The sequence below is a fragment of the Somniosus microcephalus genome, chromosome 4 (assembly GCF_052327205.1).
Source record: "Somniosus microcephalus isolate GS21.2 chromosome 4, FLI_Smic_1.0, whole genome shotgun sequence".
NCBI lineage: Eukaryota > Metazoa > Chordata > Chondrichthyes > Squaliformes > Somniosidae > Somniosus > Somniosus microcephalus.
In genome coordinates this window covers 183,666,695-183,689,847 of record NC_140990.1, presented here as the reverse complement: position 1 = coordinate 183,689,847, position 23,153 = coordinate 183,666,695, and the positions used below count along the sequence as shown (strand labels likewise).

The window sequence follows — 23,153 nt, the reverse complement described above, 5'->3', positions numbered from 1 at the left end:
ATCGACGAGACTACGAGCGGCTATTCTCACACATACCCTTGAAAGACACATCCATTGTCTTGAAGACATATACGGGGCAGAAAGTATACCCCAGAGGGAAAATAAGGGTGCCTGTCGAATACAACGGCAAGGAAATACAGAAATTGTATCTGTACATACTGCAAGATGGTGGACCACCGTTATTGGGACGTGAATGGATCAGAAAGATAAGTTTAGACTGGCACTCCATTCAGGCACTGACTGTGGCTGGTAAAAAGGATGACGACGTCACACCTGGACGATTGTCAAAAATCTTGGCTAACGCTAAAGAGGTATTTCAACAAGAACTGGGAACTCTTAAAGGCGTAACCGCCTCGATAAAAATAGAAGAGAATGCAATTACCAAGTTTTTCAAAGCAAGACCGGTACCGTATGCAATTCGCCCAGCCGTCGAGGCAGAGCTGGAGAATCTGGAGAATGCAGGTGTGTTAACTAAGGTAGACTGGAGCGAGTGGGCGACACCCATCATTCCTGTCATGAAGAAAACGTTAAACAATAAGTCTGAGGAGCCAAGGAAGGCTCGCATCTGTGGGGACTTCAAGGTGACTGTGAACCCAGTCCTTCACACAGTACAGTATCCTCTTCCGAGGATAGAAGATATTTTCGCCTCACTATCTGGAGGGAAACGTTTTACAAAAATTGACCTAGCGCAAGCATATTTGCAGATGGAGGTTGAAGAATCCGCTAGGAAATATCTCACGATAAACACTCACAAAGGTCTTTACCAGTATAATCGACTGGTATTCAGAGTTGCATCAGCTCCGGCTATATGGCAAAGAGCGATGGAACAAGTCCTGCAAGGGATTCCGGGGACTCAGTGTTACTTGGACGACATCCTAGTGACAGGTGAAAATGACAGTGAACACTTTGCCAACCTAGAGCAGGTGCTCACTAGACTAAGAGAACATGGGCTACGAGCCAATCGCCCCAAGTGTGAGTTTTTTAAGAAACAAATATCGTATTGTGGCCACATGATTGATGAAGAGGGGTTACATAAGTCCCCTGACAAAATTGAAGCGGTAGTTAAGGCTCCAGCGCCTGAAAATGTGTCGCAACTGAGGTCATTCCTCGGATTGGTGAATTACTACCATAAGTTTTTGCCGAATTTGTCCACAATTCTGCACCCACTGAACGCCCTGCTACAAACTGGAGTAGCATGGAAATGGAGCGATGAATGTAAGCGGGCCTTTCAGAAGTGTAAAGGCCTGATCACTTCAAGAGAAGTATTGGCTCACTACAACCCATCACTACCGATAAGACTGGCGTGTGATGACTCTCCCTACGGCGTTGGAGCGGTACTGTCACATAAATCCCTTGATGGTTCAGAGAGGCCGATAGCTTTTGCGTCACGCTCGTTAACTGCAGCCGAGCGTAACTACGCCCAGATTGACAGAGAGGCCCTCAGCCTGGTGTGGGGGGTGAAGAAGTTCAATCACTACCTGCACGGACAGAAATTTACTCTACTAACTGATCATCAACCTCTTGTCTCCATTTTCAACCCTAAGAAGGGCGTCCCGATAATGACAGCACAACGGCTACAGAGGTGGTCCCTTTTCCTAGGGGCACACCAATATGACATAGAGTACAAAGGAACTAAACAGCATGGGAATGCTGATGGATTGTCGCGCCTACCGTTGCCAACGGTGGAAGAAGCACCTGCAGTGGATCCTGTGGAGATATTCCACTCGACCATAGTCGAATGTCTACCTGTGACGAATGCAAACATAGAAAAGGAAACACGAAATGACCCGACACTCTCCAGGGTCTATGATTTAACGGTGAAGGGATGGCCAGCACATGGCGAACCAGTGTTGCCAGCATTCTCGCCGAGAAGAGAACAGCTGTCAGTGTGCCGAGGAACCTTGATGTGTGGATCCAGAGTAGTAATTCCACCCAAATTGAAGGATAGAGTGCTCAATGAGCTTCATGAGGGTCATCTGGGAGGGGTAAAAATGAAGAACTTAGCCAGAGCGTTTGTGTGGTGGCCGGGAATCGATAGAGAAATCGAAGAGATGACCAAGAGCTGTACAGGATGCCAGAAGGTCCAAAACGCCCCACCACAAGCCCCTCTACATCCATGGGAGTGGCCCTCATCTCCATGGCAAAGGGTACACATTGATTTTGCTGGTCCATTTATGGACTCGATGTTTTTAATTGCGGTGGATGCACATTCAAAGTGGCCAGAGGTAATAAAAATGTCCTCAACCACCACAGAAAAAACTATCACAGTCTTACGAACCATATTCGCCAGAAATGGGCTGCCTGAACAGATTTGCTCTGACAATGGACCACAGTTTGTGTCTGAAGAGTTCCGGAGGTTCTTAAAGGACAATGGTGTTAAGCATTACACATCCGCCCCATATCATCCAGCCACCAATGGATTGGCTGAGAGGTTCGTTCAAACATTCAAGAAGGCTATCAAGGCAATGTGTAATGAAGACATACCCCTACAACACAAGGTGGATAACTTCTTGTTTGCCTACCGGAATGCGACACATGCGGTTACCAACCAAACTCCAGCCATGATGTTCTTCAATCGAAGACTAAGATGCCACTTGGATTTGGTTAAGCCAAACATCAGAAGAGATGTGGAGAACAGGCAGTTTCAGAATATGAATGAAAGGCCAACCAGGAGTTTCAAGATAGGTCAACCAGTTTTGGCCCGGGACTACCGCACAGAGAAATGGCAGCCAGGAACGATCTGCACACGGCAAGGACCTCTAATGTATACCGTGGACGTTGGAGAGAGCATTGTAAGACACCATGCTGACCAGATTCTAGAGTCACTGGAAAACGTCAAATCTACACCACGATCCTATACACCTGGTGATGAAACCAAAGTACCAATTGCATCTACCTCAGAATCGGTGATATTGGAAGCAGACGAACCAAACAACGACGTTGATCCCGAATCAACTTTGCCAGAAGAACCTGATACCCCAAAGAGGCGTTATCCGGACAGAATCAGGAAGCCTCCTCAAAGACTGAATTTATAATTGATTAACTTCAGCTAATGTATATAGCAACTGTAATTGTAAATATGTTATTTAATTATTAATCGAATGTTATGTACTGTTTAGCTAAAAGGGGAGGAATTGTAGTGTATGTACCTTGAAGAAGGAATTATATTCTGCAGCCCCTGTATACTGCAGTACCAGTAGTGACCACCCCTGTATATAAGCCTGTGTAGTAACTTTGTGTAGTAGTTCCAGTTTTGTCTCCATTCAGTAAACACCTGTTATAACCAACTTCTGCAGTCCGTGTCTCAATTACACACGGACGTTACATCCTCCTTTGACCACCGAGAGTGCTGCGGTTGACAAAGAGGATAGCGGGGAGCAAAGCGAAAGCGCATCTTCTTCAGTCACCTCCAAGTGTACAGAGGTTTGTGGAAATGCAAGCAGCCCACGCTCATGCTCCAAAATCTGCTTGGTTAAAGCATATCCTGCAGGGAGAAAGGAGAAGGCAATCAAGATGTACGCAGTGCTTGATGAGCAAAGTAACAAGTCTCTAGCGAAGACAGAATTCTTCAATCTCTTTGAAGTCAAGGCCAGCGCAGCTCCGTACATGCTAAAAACCTGTTCAGGGACAACAGAGACTACGGGTAGGAGAGTTGGCAACTTCATGATCGAGTCCATGGATGGGAAACTACAGCTTCCCCTCCCCACCTTAATTGAGTGTGACATGATGCCAGATGATAGGATGGAAATTCCCTCCCCAGAGGTCGCACACCATCAGCCCCACCTACAGCCAGTTGCCAACAAGATTCCAGCTGTGGACCCGGATGCTCCAATCCTCCTGCTCTTGGGAAGAGACATTTTAAGGGTGCACAAGGTGCGTGAGCAAATCAACGGGCCCCACAATGCTCCTTATGCGCAGTGGCTTGACCTGGGATGGGTCCTCGTGGGTGGAAACTTCGACATGGCTGAGCTGCACGGGAAGCAGTGGAAGCAAGTCCAGTGTCTTGCAGACACTTTTTGGAAGAGATGGAGAGGAGAGTATTTGTCCACCCTACAGAGCCGTAGGAAATGGACAGAAGACAAGCCAAATGTCAAAATGGGAGATGTTGTCTTGCTGAAAGACAGCCAAGCACACAGAAATGAATGGCCAGTGGGACTAGTTGTCAAAACTCTGCCGAGCAGGGACAAGAGGGTCCGCAAGGTGGAGGTGAAGATTGTCAAGGAGGGGACTGTCAAAGTGTTTCTGAGGCCAGTCTCAGAGATCGTAGTCCTCCTTTCTGAAGAAACCTAGAGAAAGGATTCTGAGTATGTTTGCAGCCAAAGGACGTTTTCTTTAGGTTTTATTTTGTATCTGTAGTGGTACAACGGAATTGTACCAAGCGGGGAGTGTGCTGCCTTTCTTTAGGAATTTATGTTAGTTTTCCAGTTAATTTAGGGGTTTGAGTAATTTGGGTCGATTTCCATTGTGTGCCGCCACCTAGTGGATATTTGGTACCTAGCAAGTGCGGTAAAGCGCAGTAAAGTAAACTACTGTATATCACAGACCTGCAGCCACACATGGTCTGGGAAGTTATTTTCTTGCTATGCTCTGGCCTTGGACACTATTTGTCTGTAAGTACTTGAGAATGTTATAGATGATTAGTGTACACTATATTTTGCAGAAAATGTTTAGTTTGTAACTTTTCTCTGTAAGCAAACTTACACAGCTAGCCGTGAAGTGCTCGCTCTCTGTCTAGTTGGTTAACTTGTAGCTGTATTTTGATGCACTATGTACAGGGCTAATTTAAAGTGAATGTAAGAGAATGCCTTTCAGTTTGCTAAATGTATATTCACAGTAAGCTGTGTTTCCACGTGTTTTGGTAAGTTACATGCCAAATGTACTGTGTTGCTCAGGCTTACCTAAATTTGTGTATGCATATCAGTTATGTGCTTGTGTACTAATGTGTGCTTCCATTTCTGTATTGTATTCCAGTTTCACAATAAGAATCTTTCAGTAAAGTTTACAAGAAAAGTCAAGCCTTGTGATTTTTATGGGAAGATATCAAGTTGTTAGCTACCTGTCTAGCTCTGCATAGGAACGCGCTGCAAGGGCAGAATAGAAAGTGAGTGGGCAAGAACATGGCAAATGGAATATAATGTGGAGAAAAGTGAAATTATCCACTTTGGAAGGAAAAATAGAAAAGGAGAGTATTTTTTAAATGGTGAGAGATTGGGAAATGTTGGCGTTCAAAGGGACCTGGGTACACGAAACACTGAAATTTAACATGCAGGGACAGCAAGCACTTAGTAAAGCAAATGGTATGTTGGCCTTCATTACTAGAGGATTTGAGTATAAGAGTAAAGGGGGGAAAAATTCAGTTGGTAGCGCCACCCGTTAGCGCCTTAAGAGGCAATGATGTTATTGGTGTGCGCAGCGCCCCGCTCACGCCCCGGCCACGATTTTTGGGAGCCCCCCCTGATTTACCGCCGGATGCTATGTCCGACAGGGTCAGGGGGGCGTAACTGCGGCCGGGGAGGCACAATTTAAAGGCAAGGTGCGGGGCGGCCATTTTTGTTGCTGGCTGCCTGCCAGCACCTGCCTGCGCTCCCGTCCCCGGCCTCCTGAACAGCACCCCCCCCACCCCGCGGAGTGCCGGCTGCGGTCCAAGAGCCCAGCACTTCTCTTGGGTGCCGGGCTCTTTGCCTGCACTCCCGATCCCCGGGGGCCCAGCTGGGCCCCAGGTCACTCTGCACAAGGCCCCTCCCCTTTAAGAAGGGGAGGAAGGGCTGCAATACCGCGACGCAAGGTGCCGCAGCGTGTGGCGCTGCAGCACGTAGCGCCACGATATTCACTCGCAGCACCCCAAGAGGGAGGCGGGGCGCTTCCAGTAGCGCCCCGTTTCCCTCTTGGGGCGCAACCACTCAATTTCCGGCGCGGGGGTGCTAATTTTTCCGGGGCGCTAAAAGTAGCGCCCCAGCGAAGTTAGCGCCTCAATTGGGGCGCTACTCAATTTTTTGCCCAAGATGTCTTACTGCAATTATATAGGGCTCTGGTGAGACCACACCTGGAGTATTATGTACAGGTTTGGTCTCCTTACCTAAGGAAGGATATACTTGCCATAGAGGGAGTGCAACGAAGGTTCACCAGCCTGATTCCTGGGACGGGGGGATTGTCCTATGAGGAGAGATTGAGTAGACTAGACCTATATTCTCTAGAGTTTAGAAGAATGAGAGGTGATCTCATTGAAACATACAAAATTCTTACAGGGCTTGACAGGGTAGATGCAGGGAGGATGTTTTCCCCGGCTGGGGAGTCTAGAACCAAGGGTCACAGTTTCAGAATAAGGGATCAGCCATTTAGGACTGAGATGAGGAGAAATTTCTTCACTCAGAGGGTGGTGAATCTTTGTAATTCTCTACCCCAGAGGGCTGTGGAGGCTCAGTCATTGAGTATATTCAAGGCAGGGATCGATAGATTTTTGGATATTAAGGGAATCAAGGGGTATGGGGATAGTGCAGGAAAGTGGAGATGAGGTAGAAGATCAGCCATGATCTTATTGAATGGCGGAGCAGGCTCGAGTGGCCAAATGGCCTACTCCTGCTCCTATTTCTTATGTTCTTATGTTCCCCATATCCATTTCTATTCTTTTCAAATATTTATCGAGTTCTATTCAGTGGAGTTGAAAGGGGCAATATTCCTAAGTTAGGCACCTAAATCTGAGAGACAAATGCTACGCAGAGGAAAAATGGGTGCAAATCCTGAACGGCAGGGGTTAGGGTTGGGGCAGGGGTTAGGGTTGGGGCAGTGGTTAGGGTTGGGGCAGGGGTTAGGCTGTGGCCGGGGTTGGGTTGGGGCAGGTGTAAGGTCGGGACAGGTGGACCTTTGGGGCAAGGGCTGGATTGGTGTAGGGGGAGGGTTGGGGCAGGGGTTGGGTTGGGAGTTGGGGTGGGGTAGGGTTTGATATGGGGCAAAGGTTGAGTTGGGGCGGGGTTTGAGTTGGAGCAGGGATTGAGTTGGAGCGGGGTTTGAGTTGGGCCGGGGGTTGAGTTGGAGCAGGGGTTGGGGCTCTTGGAGGTGTTGAAATAGTGCAGAGTTTGAGTTGGGGCGGGGGCTGAGGTGGGCCGGGGGCCGAGGTGGTGTGGGGTTTGGAGCTCTTGGAGGTGTTGAAATAGTGCAGGGGTTGAGTTGGGCCTGGGGTTGGGGTGGGCCGGGGGTTGAGGTGGTCTGGGGGTTGAACTGGGGCGGGGGTTGAGGTGGGCCGGGGGTTGAACGGGGGCGGGGGTTGAACGGGGGCGGGGGTTGAACTGGGGCGGGGGTTGAACTGGGGCGGGTGATGAGTTGGGCCGGGGGTTGAGTTGGGCCGGGGGTTGAGTTGGGCCGGGGGTTGAGGTGGGTTGGGGGTTGAGGTGGGTTGGGGGGTGAGTTGGGGTAGCGGGTGAGGTGGGTTGTGGGTTGAGTTGGGGTGGCAGGTGAGGTGAGTTTGGGGTTGAGTTGGGGTTGCGGGTGAGGTGGGTTGGGGGTTGAGTTGGGGTGGCGGGTGAGTTGGGTTGGGGTGGCGGGTGAGGTGGGTTGGGGTGGCATGTGAGGTGGGTTGGGGTGGCATGTGAGGTGGGTTGGGGTGGCGGGTGAGGTGGGCTGGTGCACGCTGGTCCAGTTTCTGAGATATAGAAACATAGAAGATAGGAGCAGGGGTAGGCCATTCGGCCCCTCGAGCCTGCTCCGCCATTCAATGAGATCATGGCTGATCATCCAAATTCAGTTCCCTGTCCCTGCTTTCTCCCCATATCCCTTGATCCCTTTAGCCTTAAGAAATATATCTAACTCCTTCTTGAATATATTTAATGAATTGGCCTCTACTGCCTTTTGTGGTAGAGAATTCCACAGGTTCACCACTCTCTGGGTGAAGAAATTCCTCCTCATCTCTGTCCTAAATGGCTTACCCCTTATCCTTAGACTGTGACCCCTGGTTCTGGACTCCCCGGCCATCGGGAACATCCTTCCTGCATCTAGTCTGTCTAGTCCTGTTAGAATTTTATAAGTTTCAATGAGATCCCCTCTCATTCTTCTGGTGAATCTTCGCTGAACTCCTTCCATGGCAAGAACATCCTCCCTCAGATAAGGCGACCAAAACTGCACACAATACTCAAGGTGTGGTCTCACCAAGGCACTGTACAACTGCAGCAAGACATCCTTGTTCCTGTACTCGGACCCTCTCGCTACGAAGGCCAACGTACCATTTGCCTTCTTAACCGCCTGCTGCACCTGCATGCTTACCTTCAGCGGCTGGTGCACAAGGACACCCAGGTCTCGTTGCACTTCCCCTTCTCCCAATCTATAGCCATTCAAATAATAACCTGCCTTCCTGTTTTTGACACCAAAGTGGATAACCTCGCATTTATCCACATTATATTGCATCTGCCATGCTTCTGCCCAATCACCCAACCTGTCCAAATCATACTGGAGTTTCTCGGCATCCTTCTCACAGCACACACGCCCACCCAGCTTTGTGTCTTCTGCAAACTTGGAGATATTATATCTAGTTCCCTCGTCTAGATCATTAATATATATTGTGAATAGCTGGGGTCCTAGGACCGATCCCTGCGGTACCCCACTAGTCACTGCCTGCCACTCGGAAAAAGACCCGTTTATTCCAACTCTTTGCTTTCTGTCTGCCAACCGGTTCTCTATCCTAGTCAATACCTTGCCCCCAATCCCATGTGCCTTAACTTTACACGCTAATCTCTTATGCGGGACCTTATCGAAAGCCTTCTGAAAGTCCAAATACACCATTGGCTGCAATCTCCCATCGCTGTACTGTGCCCCTCAGCACGAATATGATAGTTGTTCCACTACCTGCTGCCTCATCATGGATATCTTCTCCCTTCTCCATTGGACGGCTGAATTCCTTCAACATGGGTAGAACCAATTCCTGTTTGAGTTGCGCTGCTTCAGGTTTTGCTCCTCCCCCTCGTTTCCCAGCATGCCGTGCTGCTGCTATAGGCCTTCTCCTTGTTAAGGGCAGTTTCAGCATCTCCGGCTGCTCCACGTCAAAACACATTATTGGTCAAAGTACCAGACACAACAACAACAAAATCTTGTATTTATATAGCGGCTTTAATGAAATAAAACTTTCGAAGGTGCTTGACAGGAGCGTTATCAAAAACATAACTTGACATGAAGCCACATAAGGTATTGTTAGGGCAGATGACCAAAAGCTTGGTCAAAGAGGTAGGCTTTAAGGAGCGACTTAAGGAGCAAAGAGAGGCAGGGAGAATTAGGGAAGCCACGCAAATGAGAACAGGTCAACACACCCATTCCATCACCAGACCAACACACCCACTCCATCACCAGACCAACAAAGACACTCCATCACCAGACCAACACACTCACTCCATCACCAGACCAACACACTCACTCCATCACCAGACCAACACACCCACTCCATCACCAGGCCAACATACTCACTCCATCACCAGACCAACACACCCACTCCATCACGAGACCAACACACTCACTCCATCACCAGACCAACACACTCACTCCATCACCAGACCAACACACCCACTCCATCACCAGACCAACACACCCACTACATCACCAGACCAACACACCCACTCCATCACCAGACCAACACACCCACTCCATCACCAGACCAACACACCCACTCCATCACCAGACCAACACACTCACTCCATCACCAGACCAACACACCCACTCCATCACCAGACCAACACACTCACTCCATCACCAGACCAAAACACCCACTCCATCACCAGACCAACACACGCACTCCATCACCAGACCAATACACGCACTCCATCACCAGACCAACACACGCACTCCATCACCAGACCAACACACCCACTCCATCACCAGACCAACACACCCACTCCATCACCAGACCAACACACCCACTCCATCACCAGACCAACAAAGACACTTCATCACCAGACCACCACACACACTCCATCACCAGACCAACACACCCACTGAATCTCCAGACCAACACACCCACTGAATCACCAGACCAACACACCCACTCCATCACCAGACCAAAACACCCACTCCATCACCAGACCAACACACCCACTCCATCACCAGACCAACACACCCACGACATCACCAGAACAACACACACACGACATCACCAGACCAATACACGCACTCCATCACCAGACCAACACACACACTCCATCACCAGACCAACACACACACTCCATCACCAGACCAAAACACCCACTCCATCACCAGACCAACACACCCACTCCATCACCAGACCAACACACCCACTCCATCACCAGACCAACACACCCACTCCATCACCAGACCAACACACCCACTGCATCACCAGACCAATACACACACTACATCACCAGACCAAAACACACACTCCATCACCAGACCAACACACCCACTCCATCAGCAGACCAACACACCCACTCCATCACCAGACCAACACACCCACTCCATCACCAGACCAACACACCCACTCCATCACCAGACCAACACACCCACTCCATCACCAGACCAACACACCCACTCCATCACCAGATCAACACACCCACTCCATCACCAGATCAACAAAGACACTCCATCACCAGACCAACACACGCACTCCATCACCAGACCAATACACGCACTCCATCACCAGACCAATACACGCACTCCATCACCAGACCAACACACGTACTCCATCACCAGACCAACACACGCACTCCATCACCAGACCAATACACGCACTCCATCACCAGACCAATACACGCACTCCATCACCAGACCAACACACGCACTCCATCACCAGACCAACAAACGCACTCCATCACCAGACCAACACACGCACTCCATCACCAGACCAACACATGCACTCCATCACCGGACCAAAACAGCCACTCCATCACCAGACCAACACACCCACTCCATCACCAGACCAACACACCCACTCCATCACCAGATCAACACACCCACTCCATCACCAGATCAACAAAGACACTCCATCACCAGACCAACACACCCACTCCATCACCAGACCAACACACCCACTCCATCACCAGATCAACACACCCACTCCATCACCAGATCAACAAAGACACTCCATCACCAGACCAACACACCCACTCCATCACCAGACCAACACACCCACTACATCACCAGACCAACACACACACTACATCACCAGACCAAAACACACACTCCATCACCAGACCAACACACGCACTCCATCACCAGACCAACACACGCACTCCATCACCAGACCAACACATGCACTCCATCACCAGACCAAAACAGCCACTCCATCACCAGACCAACACACCCACTCCATCACCAGGCCAACACACCCACTCCATCACCAGACCAACACACCCACTCCATCACCAGACCAACACACCCACTCCATCACCAGACCAACATACCCACTCCATCACCAGACCAACACACCCACTCCATCACCAGACCAACACACCCACTCCATCACCAGATCAACACACCCACTCCATCACCAGATCAACAAAGACACTCCATCACCAGACCAACACACGCACTCCATCACCAGACCAACACACGCACTCCATCACCAGACCAATACACGCACTCCATCACCAGACCAATACACCCACTCCATCACCAGACCAACACACGTACTCCATCACCAGACCAACACACGCACTCCATCACCAGACCAAGACACGCACTCCATCACCAGACCAACACACGCACTCCATCACCAGACCAACACACGCACTCCATCACCAGACCAACACACGCACTCCATCACCAGACCAACACACGCACTCCATCACCAGACCAACACACGCACTCCATCACCAGACCAACACACGCACTCCATCACCAGACCAACACACGCACTCCATCACCAGACCAACACACGCACTCCATCACCAGACCAATACACGCACTCCATCACCAGACCAATACACCCACTCCATCACCAGACCAACACACGTACTCCATCAGCAGACCAACACACGCACTCCATCACCAGACCAATACACGCACTCCATCACCAGACCAATACACGCACTCCATCACCAGACCAACACACGCACTCCATCACCAGACCAACACACGCACTCCATCACCAGACCAACACACGCACTCCATCACCAGACCAACACACGCACTCCATCACCAGACCAACACACGCACTCCATCACCAGACCAACACACGCACTCCATCACCAGACCAACACACCCACTCCATCACCAGACCAACACACCCACTCCATCACCAGACCAACACGCCCACTCCATCACCAGACCAACACGCCCACTCCATCACCAGGCCAACACGCCCACTCCATCACCAGACCAACACGCCCACTCCATCACCAGACCAACACGCCCACTCCATCACCAGACCAACACACACACATCACCAGACCAAAACACACACTCCATCACCAGACCAACACACACACTCCATCACCAGACCAAAACACCCACTCCATCACCAGACCAACACACCCACTCCATCACCAGACCAACACACCCACTCCATCACCAGACCAACACACCCGCTACATCACCAGACCAACACACACACGACATCACCAGACCAAAACACACACTCCATCACCAGACCAACACACACACTCCATCAGCAGACCAACACACCCACTCCATCACCAGACCAACACACCCACTCCATCACCAGACCAACACACGCACTCCATCACCAGACCAATACACGCACTCCATCACCAGACCAACACACGTACTCCATCACCAGACCAACACACGCACTCCATCACCAGACCAATACACGCACTCCATCACCAGACCAACACACGCACTCCATCACCAGACCAACACACGCACTCCATCACCAGACCAACACACGCACTCCATCACCAGACCAACACACGCACTCCATCACCAGACCAACACATGCACTCCATCACCAGACCAACACACCCACTCCATCAGCAGACCAACACACCCACTCCATCACCAGACCAACACACCCACTACATCACCAGACCAACACACACACTACATTACCAGACCAACACACACACTACATCACCAGACCAAAACACACACTCCATCACCAGACCAACACACCCACTCCATCAGCAGACCAACACACCCACTCCATCACCAGACCAACACACCCACTCCATCACCAGACCAACACACCCACTCCATCACCAGACCAACACACCCACTCCATCACCAGACCAACACATCCACTCCATCACCAGATCAACACACCCACTCCATCACCAGATCAACAAAGACACTCCATCACCAGACCAACACACGCACTCCATCACCAGACCAACACACGCACTCCATCACCAGACCAATACACGCACTCCATCACCAGACCAATACACGCACTCCATCACCAGACCAACACACGTACTCCATCACCAGACCAACACACGCACTCCATCACCAGACCAATACACGCACTCCATCACCAGACCAACACACGCACTCCATCACCAGACCAACACATGCACTCCATCACCAGACCAAAACAGCCACTCCATCACCAGACCAACACACCCACTCCATCACCAGACCAACACACCCACTCCATCACCAGACCAACACACACACTCCATCACCAGGCCAACACACCCACTCCATCACCAGACCAACATACCCACTCCATCACCAGACCAACACACCCACTCCATCACCAGACCAACACACCCACTCCATCACCAGACCAACACACCCACTCCATCACCAGATCAACACACCCACTCCATCACCAGATCAACAAAGACACTCCATCACCAGACCAACACACGTACTCCATCACCAGACCAACACACGCACTCCATCACCAGACCAACACACGCACTCCATCACCAGACCAATACACGCACTCCATCACCAGACCAACACACGCACTCCATCACCAGACCAACACACGCACTCCATCACCAGACCAATACACGCACTCCATCACCAGACCAACACACGCACTCCATCACCAGACCAACACACCCACTCCATCACCAGACCAACACACCCACTCCATCACCAGACCAACACACCCACTCCATCACCAGACCAACACACCCACTACATCACCAGACCAACACACGCACTCCATCACCAGACCAACACACGCACTCCATCACCAGACCAACACACGCACTCCATCACCAGACCAACACACGCACTCCATCACCAGACCAACACACGCACTCCATCACCAGGCCAACACGCCCACTCCATCACCAGACCAACACACCCACTCCATCACCAGACCAACACACCCACTCCATCACCAGACCAACACACTCACTCCATCACCAGACCAACACACTCACTCCATCACCAGACCAACATACTCACTCCATCACCAGACCAACACACCCACTCCATCACCAGACCAACACACCCACTCCATCACCAGACCAACACACCCACTACATCACCAGACCAACACACGCACTCCATCACCAGACCAACACACGCACTCCATCACCAGACCAACACACGCACTCCATCACCAGACCAACACACGCACTCCATCACCAGACCAACCCACGCACTCCATCACCAGACCAATACACGCACTCCATCACCAGACCAACACACACACTCCATCAGCAGAACAACACACACACTACATCACCAGACCAAAACACACACTCCATCACCAGACCAACACACACACTCCATCACCAGACCAACACACCCACTCCATCACCAGACCAACACACCCACTCCATCACCAGACCAACACACCCACTCCATCACCAGACCAACACACCCACTCCATCACCAGGCCAACACGCCCACTCCATCACCAGACCAACACACCCACTCCATCACCAGACCAACACACCCACTCCATCACCAGATCAACACACCCACTCCATCACCAGATCAACAAAGAGACTCCATCACCAGACCAACACACCCACTCCATCACCAGACCAACACACCCACTCCATCACCAGACCAACACACACACCACATCACCAGACCAAAACACACACTCCATCACCAGACCAACACACACACTCCATCGCCAGACCAACACACCCACTCCATCGCCAGACCAACACACTCACTCCATCACCAGACCAACACACTCACTCCATCAACAGACCAACACACTCACTCCATCACCAGACCAACACACCCACTCCATCACCAGACCAACACACCCACTCCATCACCAGACCAACACACCCACTCCATCACCAGACCAACACACCCACTACATCACCAGACCAACACAATCACTCCATCACCAGACCAATACACGCACTCCATCACCAGACCAACACACGCACTCCATCACCAGACCAACACACGCACTCCATCACCAGACCAACACACGCACTCCATCACCAGACCAATACACGCACTCCATCACCAGACCAACACACGCACTCCATTACCAGACCAACACACGCACTCCATCACCAGACCAATACACTCACTCCATCACCAGACCAACACACACACTCCATCACCAGACCAACACACACACTCCATCACCAGACCAAAACACCCACTCCATCACCAGACCAACACAACCACTCCATCACCAGACCAACACACCCACTCCATCACCAGACCAACACACCCGCTCCATCACCAGACCAACACACCCGCTACATCACCAGACCAACACACACACTCCATCACCAGACCAACACACACACTCCATCAGCAGACCAACACACCCACTCCATCACCAGACCAACACACCCACTACATCACCAGACCAATACACGCACTCCATCACCAGACCAACACACGCACTCCATCACCAGACCAACACACGCACTCCATCACCAGACCAACACACGCACTCCATCACCAGACCAACACATGCACTCCATCACCAGACCAATACACGCACTCCATCACCAGACCAACACACGTACTCCATCACCAGACCAACACACGCACTCCATCACCAGACCAACACACCCACTACATCACCAGACCAACACACACACTACATCACCAGACCAAAACACACACTCCATCACCAGACCAACACACACACTCCATCACCAGACCAACACACACACTCCATCACCAGACCAAAACAGACACTCCATCACCAGACCAAAACACCCACTCCATCACCAGACCAACACACACACTCCATCACCAGACCAACACACCCACTACATCACCAGGCCAACACACACACTCCATCACCAGACCAACACACACACTCCATCACCAGACCAACACACCCACTCCATCACCAGACCAACACACCCACTACATCACCAGACCAACACACACACTACATCACCAGACCAAAACACACACTCCATCACCAGACCAACACACACACTCCATCACCAGACCAACACACCCACTCCATCACCAGACCAACACACCCACTACATCACCAGACCAACACACCCACTCCATCACCAGACCAACACACCCACTCCATCACCAGACCAACACACCCACTACATCACCAGACCAACACACACACTACATCACCAGACCAAAACACACACTCCATCATCAGACCAACACACCCACTCCATCACCAGACCAACACACCCACTCCATCACCAGGCCAACACACCCACTCCATCACCAGACCAACACACCCACTCCATCACCAGACCAACACACCCACTCCATCACCAGATCAACAAAGACACTCCATCACCAGACCAACACACGCACTCCATCACCAGACCAACACACGCACTCCATCACCAGACCAATACACGCACTCCATCACCAGACCAACACACGCACTCCATCACCAGACCAACACACGCACTCCATCACCAGACCAAAACAGCCACTCCATCACCAGACCAACACACCCACTCCATCACCAGACCAACACACCCACTCCATCACCAGACCAACACACCCACTCCATCACCAGACCAACACACCCACTCCATCACCAGGCCAACACGCCCACTCCATCACCAGACCAACACACCCACTCCATCACCAGACCAACACACCCACTCCATCACCAGATCAACACACCCACTCCATCACGAGATCAACAAAGAGACTCCATCACCAGACCAACACACCCACTCCATCACCAGACCAACACACCCACTACATCACCAGACCAACACACACACCACATCACCAGACCAAAACACACACTCCATCACCAGACCAACACACGCACTCCATCACCAGACCAACACACGCACTCCATCACCAGACCAACACATGCACTCCATCACCAGACCAACACACCCACTCCATCAGCAGACCAACACACCCACTCCATCACCAGACCAACACACCCACTACATCACCAGACCAACACACACACTACATCACCAGACCAACACACACACTACATCACCAGACCAAAACACACACTCCATCACCAGACCAACACACCCACTCCATCAGCAGACCAACACACCCACTCCATCACCAGACCAACACACCCACTCCATCACCAGACCAACACACCCCCTCCATCACCAGACCAACACACCCACTCCATCACCAGATCAACACACCCACTCCATCACCAGATCAACAAAGACACTCCATCACCAGACCAACACACGCACTCCATCACCAGACCAACACACGCACTCCATCACCAGACCAATACACGCACTCCATCACCAGACCAATACACGCACTCCATCACCAGACCAATACACCCACTCCATCACCAGACCAACACACCCACTCCATCACCAGGCCAACACGCCCACTCCATCACCAGACCAACACACCCACTCCATCACCAGACCAACACACCCACTCCATCACCAGACCAACACACTCACTCCATCACCAGACCAACATACTCACTCCATCACCAGACCAACACACCCACTCCATCACCAGACCAACACACCCACTCCATCACCAGACCAACACACCCACTACATCACCAGACCAACACACGCACTCCATCACCAGACCAATACACGCACTCCATCACCAGACCAACACACGCACTCCATCACCAGACCAACACACGCACTCCATCACCAGACCAACACACGCACTCCATCACCAGACCAATACACGCACTCCATCACCAGACCAACACACTTACTCCATCAGCAGACCAACACACACACTACATCACCAGACCAAAACACACACTCCATCACCAGACCAACACACACACTCCATCAGCAGACCAACACACCCACTCCATCACCAGACCAACACACCCACTCCATCACCAGACCAACACACCCACTCCATCACCAGACCAACACATCCACTCCATCACCAGACCAACACACCCACTCCATCACCAGGCCAACACGCCCACTCCATCACCAGACCAACACGCCCACTCCATCACCAGACCAACACACCCAGTCCATCACCAGATCAACACACCCACTCCATCACCAGATCAACAAAGAGACTCCATCACCAGACCAACACACCCACTCCATCACCAGACCAACACACCCACTCCATCACCAGACCAACACACCCACTACATCACCAGACCAACACACACACCACATCACCAGACCAAAACACACACTCCATCACCAGACCAACACACACACTCCATCGCCAGACCAACACACCCACTCCATCGCCAGACCAACACACTCACTCCATCACCAGACCAACACACTCACTCCATCAACAGACCAACACACTCACTCCATCACCAGACCAACACACCCACTCCATCACCAGACCAACACACCCACTCCATCACCAGACCAACACACCCACTCCATCACCAGACCAACACACCCACTACATCACCAGACCAACACAATCACTCCATCACCAGACCAATACACGCACTCCATCACCAGACCAACACACGCACTCCATCACCAGACCAACACACGCACTCCATCACCAGACCAACACACGCACTCCATCACCAGACCAATACACGCACTCCATCACCAGACCAACACACGCACTCCATCACCAGACCAACACACGCACTCCATCACCAGACCAATACACTCACTCCATCACCAGACCAACACACACACTCCATCACCAGACCAACACACACACTCCATCACCAGACCAAAACACCCACTCCATCACCAGACCAACACACCCACTCCATCACCAGACCAACACACCCACTCCATCACCAGACCAACACACCCGCTCCATCACCAGACCAACACACCCACTACATCACCAGACCAACACACACACTACATCACCAGACCAAAACACACACTCCATCACCAGACCAACACACACACTCCATCAGCAGACCAACACACCCACTCCATCACCAGACCAACACACCCACTCCATCACCAGACCAATACACGCACTCCATCACCAGACCAACACACGCACTCCATCACCAGACCAACACACGCACTCCATCACTAGACCAACACACGCACTCCATCACCAGACCAACACATGCACTCCATCACCAGACCAATACACGCACTCCATCACCAGACCAACACACGTACTCCATCACCAGACCAACACACGCACTCCATCACCAGACCAACACACGTACTCCATCACCAGATCAACAAAGACACTCCATCACCAGACCAACACACGCACTCCATCACCAGACCAACACACGCACTCCATCACCAGACCAATACACGCACTCCATCACCAGACCAACACACGCACTCCATCACCAGACCAACACACGCACTCCATCACCAGACCAAAACAGCCACTCCATCACCAGACCAACACACCCACTCCATCACCAGACCAACACACCCACTCCATCACCAGACCAACACACCCACTCCATCACCAGACCAACACACCCACTCCATCACCAGGCCAACACGCCCACTCCATCACCAGACCAACACACCCACTCCATCACCAGACCAACACACCCACTCCATCACCAGACCAACACACCCACTACATCACCAGACCAACACACGCACTCCATCACCAGACCAATACACGCACTCCATCACCAGACCAACACACCCACTGCATCACCAGATCAACACACCCACTCCATCACCAGATCAACAAAGAGACTCCATCACCAGACCAACACACCCACTCCATCACCAGACCAACACACTCACTACATCACCAGACCAACACACACACCACATCACCAGACCAAAACACACACTCCATCACCAGACCAACACACACACTCCATCACCAGACCAACACACCCACTACATCACCAGACCAACACACACACCACATCACCAGACCAAAACACACACTCCATCACCAGACCAACACACACACTCCATCGCCAGACCAACACACCCACTCCATCGCCAGACCAACACACTCACTCCATCGCCAGACCAACACACTCACTCCATCACCAGACCAACACACTCACTCCATCACCAGACCAACACACCCACTCCATCACCAGACCAACACACCCACTCCATCACCAGACCAACACACCCACTCCATCACCAGACCAACACACCCACTACATCACCAGACCAACACACGCACTCCATCACCAGACCAAGACACGCACTCCATCACCAGACCAACACACGCACTCCATCACCAGACCAACACACGCACTCCATCACCAGACCAATACACTCACTCCATCACCAGACCAACACACGCACTCCATCACCAGACCAACACACGCACTCCATCACCAGACCAACACACGCACTCCATCACCAGACCAATACACTCACTCCATCACCAGACCAACACACGCACTCCATCACCAGACCAACACACACACTCCATCACCAGACCAAAACACCCACTCCATCACCAGACCAACACACCCACTCCATCACCAGACCAACACACCCACTCCATCACCAGACCAACACACCCACTCCATCACCAGACCAACACACCCGCTCCATCACCAGACCAACACACCCACTACATCACCAGACCAACACACACACTACATCACCAGACCAAAACACACACTCCATCACCAGACCAACACACACACTCCATCAGCAGACCAACACACCCACTCCATCACCAGACCAACACACCCACTCCATCACCAGACCAATACACGCACTCCATCACCAGACCAACACACGCACTCCATCACCAGACCAACACACGCACTCCATCACCAGACCAACACACGCACTCCATCACCAGACCAACACATGCACTCCATCACCAGACCAATACACGCACTCCATCACCAGACCAACACACGTACTCCATCACCAGACCAACACACGCACTCCATCACCAGACCACCACACCCACTACATCACCAGACCAACACACACACTACATCACCAGACCAAAACACACACTCCATCACCAGACCAACACACCCACTCCATCACCAGACCAACACACACACTCCATCACCAGACCAAAACACACACTCCATCACCAGACCAAAACACCCACTCCATCACCAGACCAACACACACACTCCATCACCAGACCAACACACCCACTACATCACCAGGCCAACACACACACTCCATCACCAGACCAACACACACACTCCATCACCAGACCAACACACCCACTCCATCACCAGACCAACACACCCACTACATCACCAGACCAACACACACACTACATCACCAGACCAAAACACACACTCCATCACCAGACCAACACACACACTCCATCACCAGACCAACACACCCACTCCATCACCAGACCAACACACCCACTACATCACCGGACCAACACACCCACTCCATCACCGGACCAACACACCCACTCCATCACCAGACCAACACACCCACTACATCACCAGACCAACACACACACTACATCACCAGACCAAAACACACACTCCATCACCAGACCAACACACCCACTCCATCACCAGACCAACACACCCACTCCATCACCAGGCCAACACACCCACTCCATCACCAGACCAACACACCCACTCCATCACCAGACCAACACACCCACTCCATCACCAGATCAACAAAGACACTCCATCACCAGACCAACACACGCACTCCATCACCAGACCAACACACGCACTCCATCACCAGACCAATACACGCACTCCATCACCAGACCAACACACGCACTCCATCACCAGACCAACACACGCACTCCATCACCAGACCAACACACGCACTCCATCACCAGACCAACACACGCACTCCATCACCAGACCAACACACGCACTCCATCACCAGGCCAACACACAAACAAACTCCATGAACAGGCCAACACATGTCCAACTCTGGTCAGATCACACCCTGAAGACTGAGTCCAGCCCTGGTCAGATCCAACCCTGAGTACTGCGTGCAGTCCTGGTCAGACCATACCCTAAGTATAGAGTTCAGCCCTGGTCACCGAGACACAAGGGAGACATTCAACCGCTGGAGGCAGCGCAGTGAGGAGCCACAAGGCTGATTCCTAATGTCAGGGTCTGAGTTATGAGGAAGAAGGTGGGCTTTTCATTCTGGATAGAAGACATGGGAGACGATCTTCCAGAGCCAGATAAGATAGTTAAGGGAGTGGAAAAGGCAAACTGGATATATTACTTTAAATTAAATTACAAGGGAAAACGGGTTTAAACCAGTAAATGGTAAATCTAAGGCCTAGAAATTCAGTATAGCCACTTTTGGGGCGGTAAAGTCGGGCGGGCGCTAACTTTAGCGCCCGCCGGAAAGTGGAGGCCACTTCGCCGAAATTCAGTAGCTTTGGCCAAGGAGTTTGGGCGAGCGCTGAAACTGGCGTTGCACTCCTATCTTTAGGCGCTAAGCCGGCGGTGCGGACTGATAACGCCGAGGCCGGGCGCAGCGCAGGTGTGGTCATGTTTTGATTGACAGCAGACTAGCTCTTAAAGGGGGAAGGGTTGACTTTGTCTGCACCCACGCCCTGGATAGTGGAGCCCTGCAGCTAGGCCTGAACACTGCTGGTGGACCCAAATAGCACCTGAAGCCATGCAGAAGGCCCGTGAACGAGCGCAGCGCTTCTCAGAGCATGCTTTGAGGGTGCTGCTTAGGGGGTTGGAAAAGAACAGAGAGATCTTGTGCCCGGACAGTGGCAAGAAGGCTCCCAGGAGGCAGTACAGGAGAACCTGGAGGGAAATCGCCCTGAGGGTGTCAGCCAACAGCGATGTCCCCAGGACTGCTGACCAATGCTGCAAGAAGTACAACGACCTCAGTCGGTTGGTCAGGGTGAGTACCCTTTCCAGTGTCCTCCTCATCCTTGCATGTGCACCTCACATTATGGGCAAAGGGACCTCAAAGGCCTAATGGCCAGCCCTCCTCCCGCAGCTATGGCACTGG

General features: G+C 51.8%; 1 protein-coding gene across 2 annotated transcripts in view; it reads right to left on the bottom strand.

The window, feature by feature from the left end:
* Positions 1-23,153, bottom strand: part of LOC147120054 (uncharacterized) — a 210,655-nt gene that overhangs the window by 115,448 nt on the left and 72,054 nt on the right. For both annotated transcript variants that reach the window (XM_085985571.1, XM_085985572.1), the window contains exon 8: positions 8,833-9,016. In XM_085985571.1, coding sequence (XP_085841697.1) covers positions 8,833-9,016 — 184 coding nt within the window. The remainder of the gene's footprint in view (positions 1-8,832; positions 9,017-23,153) is intronic.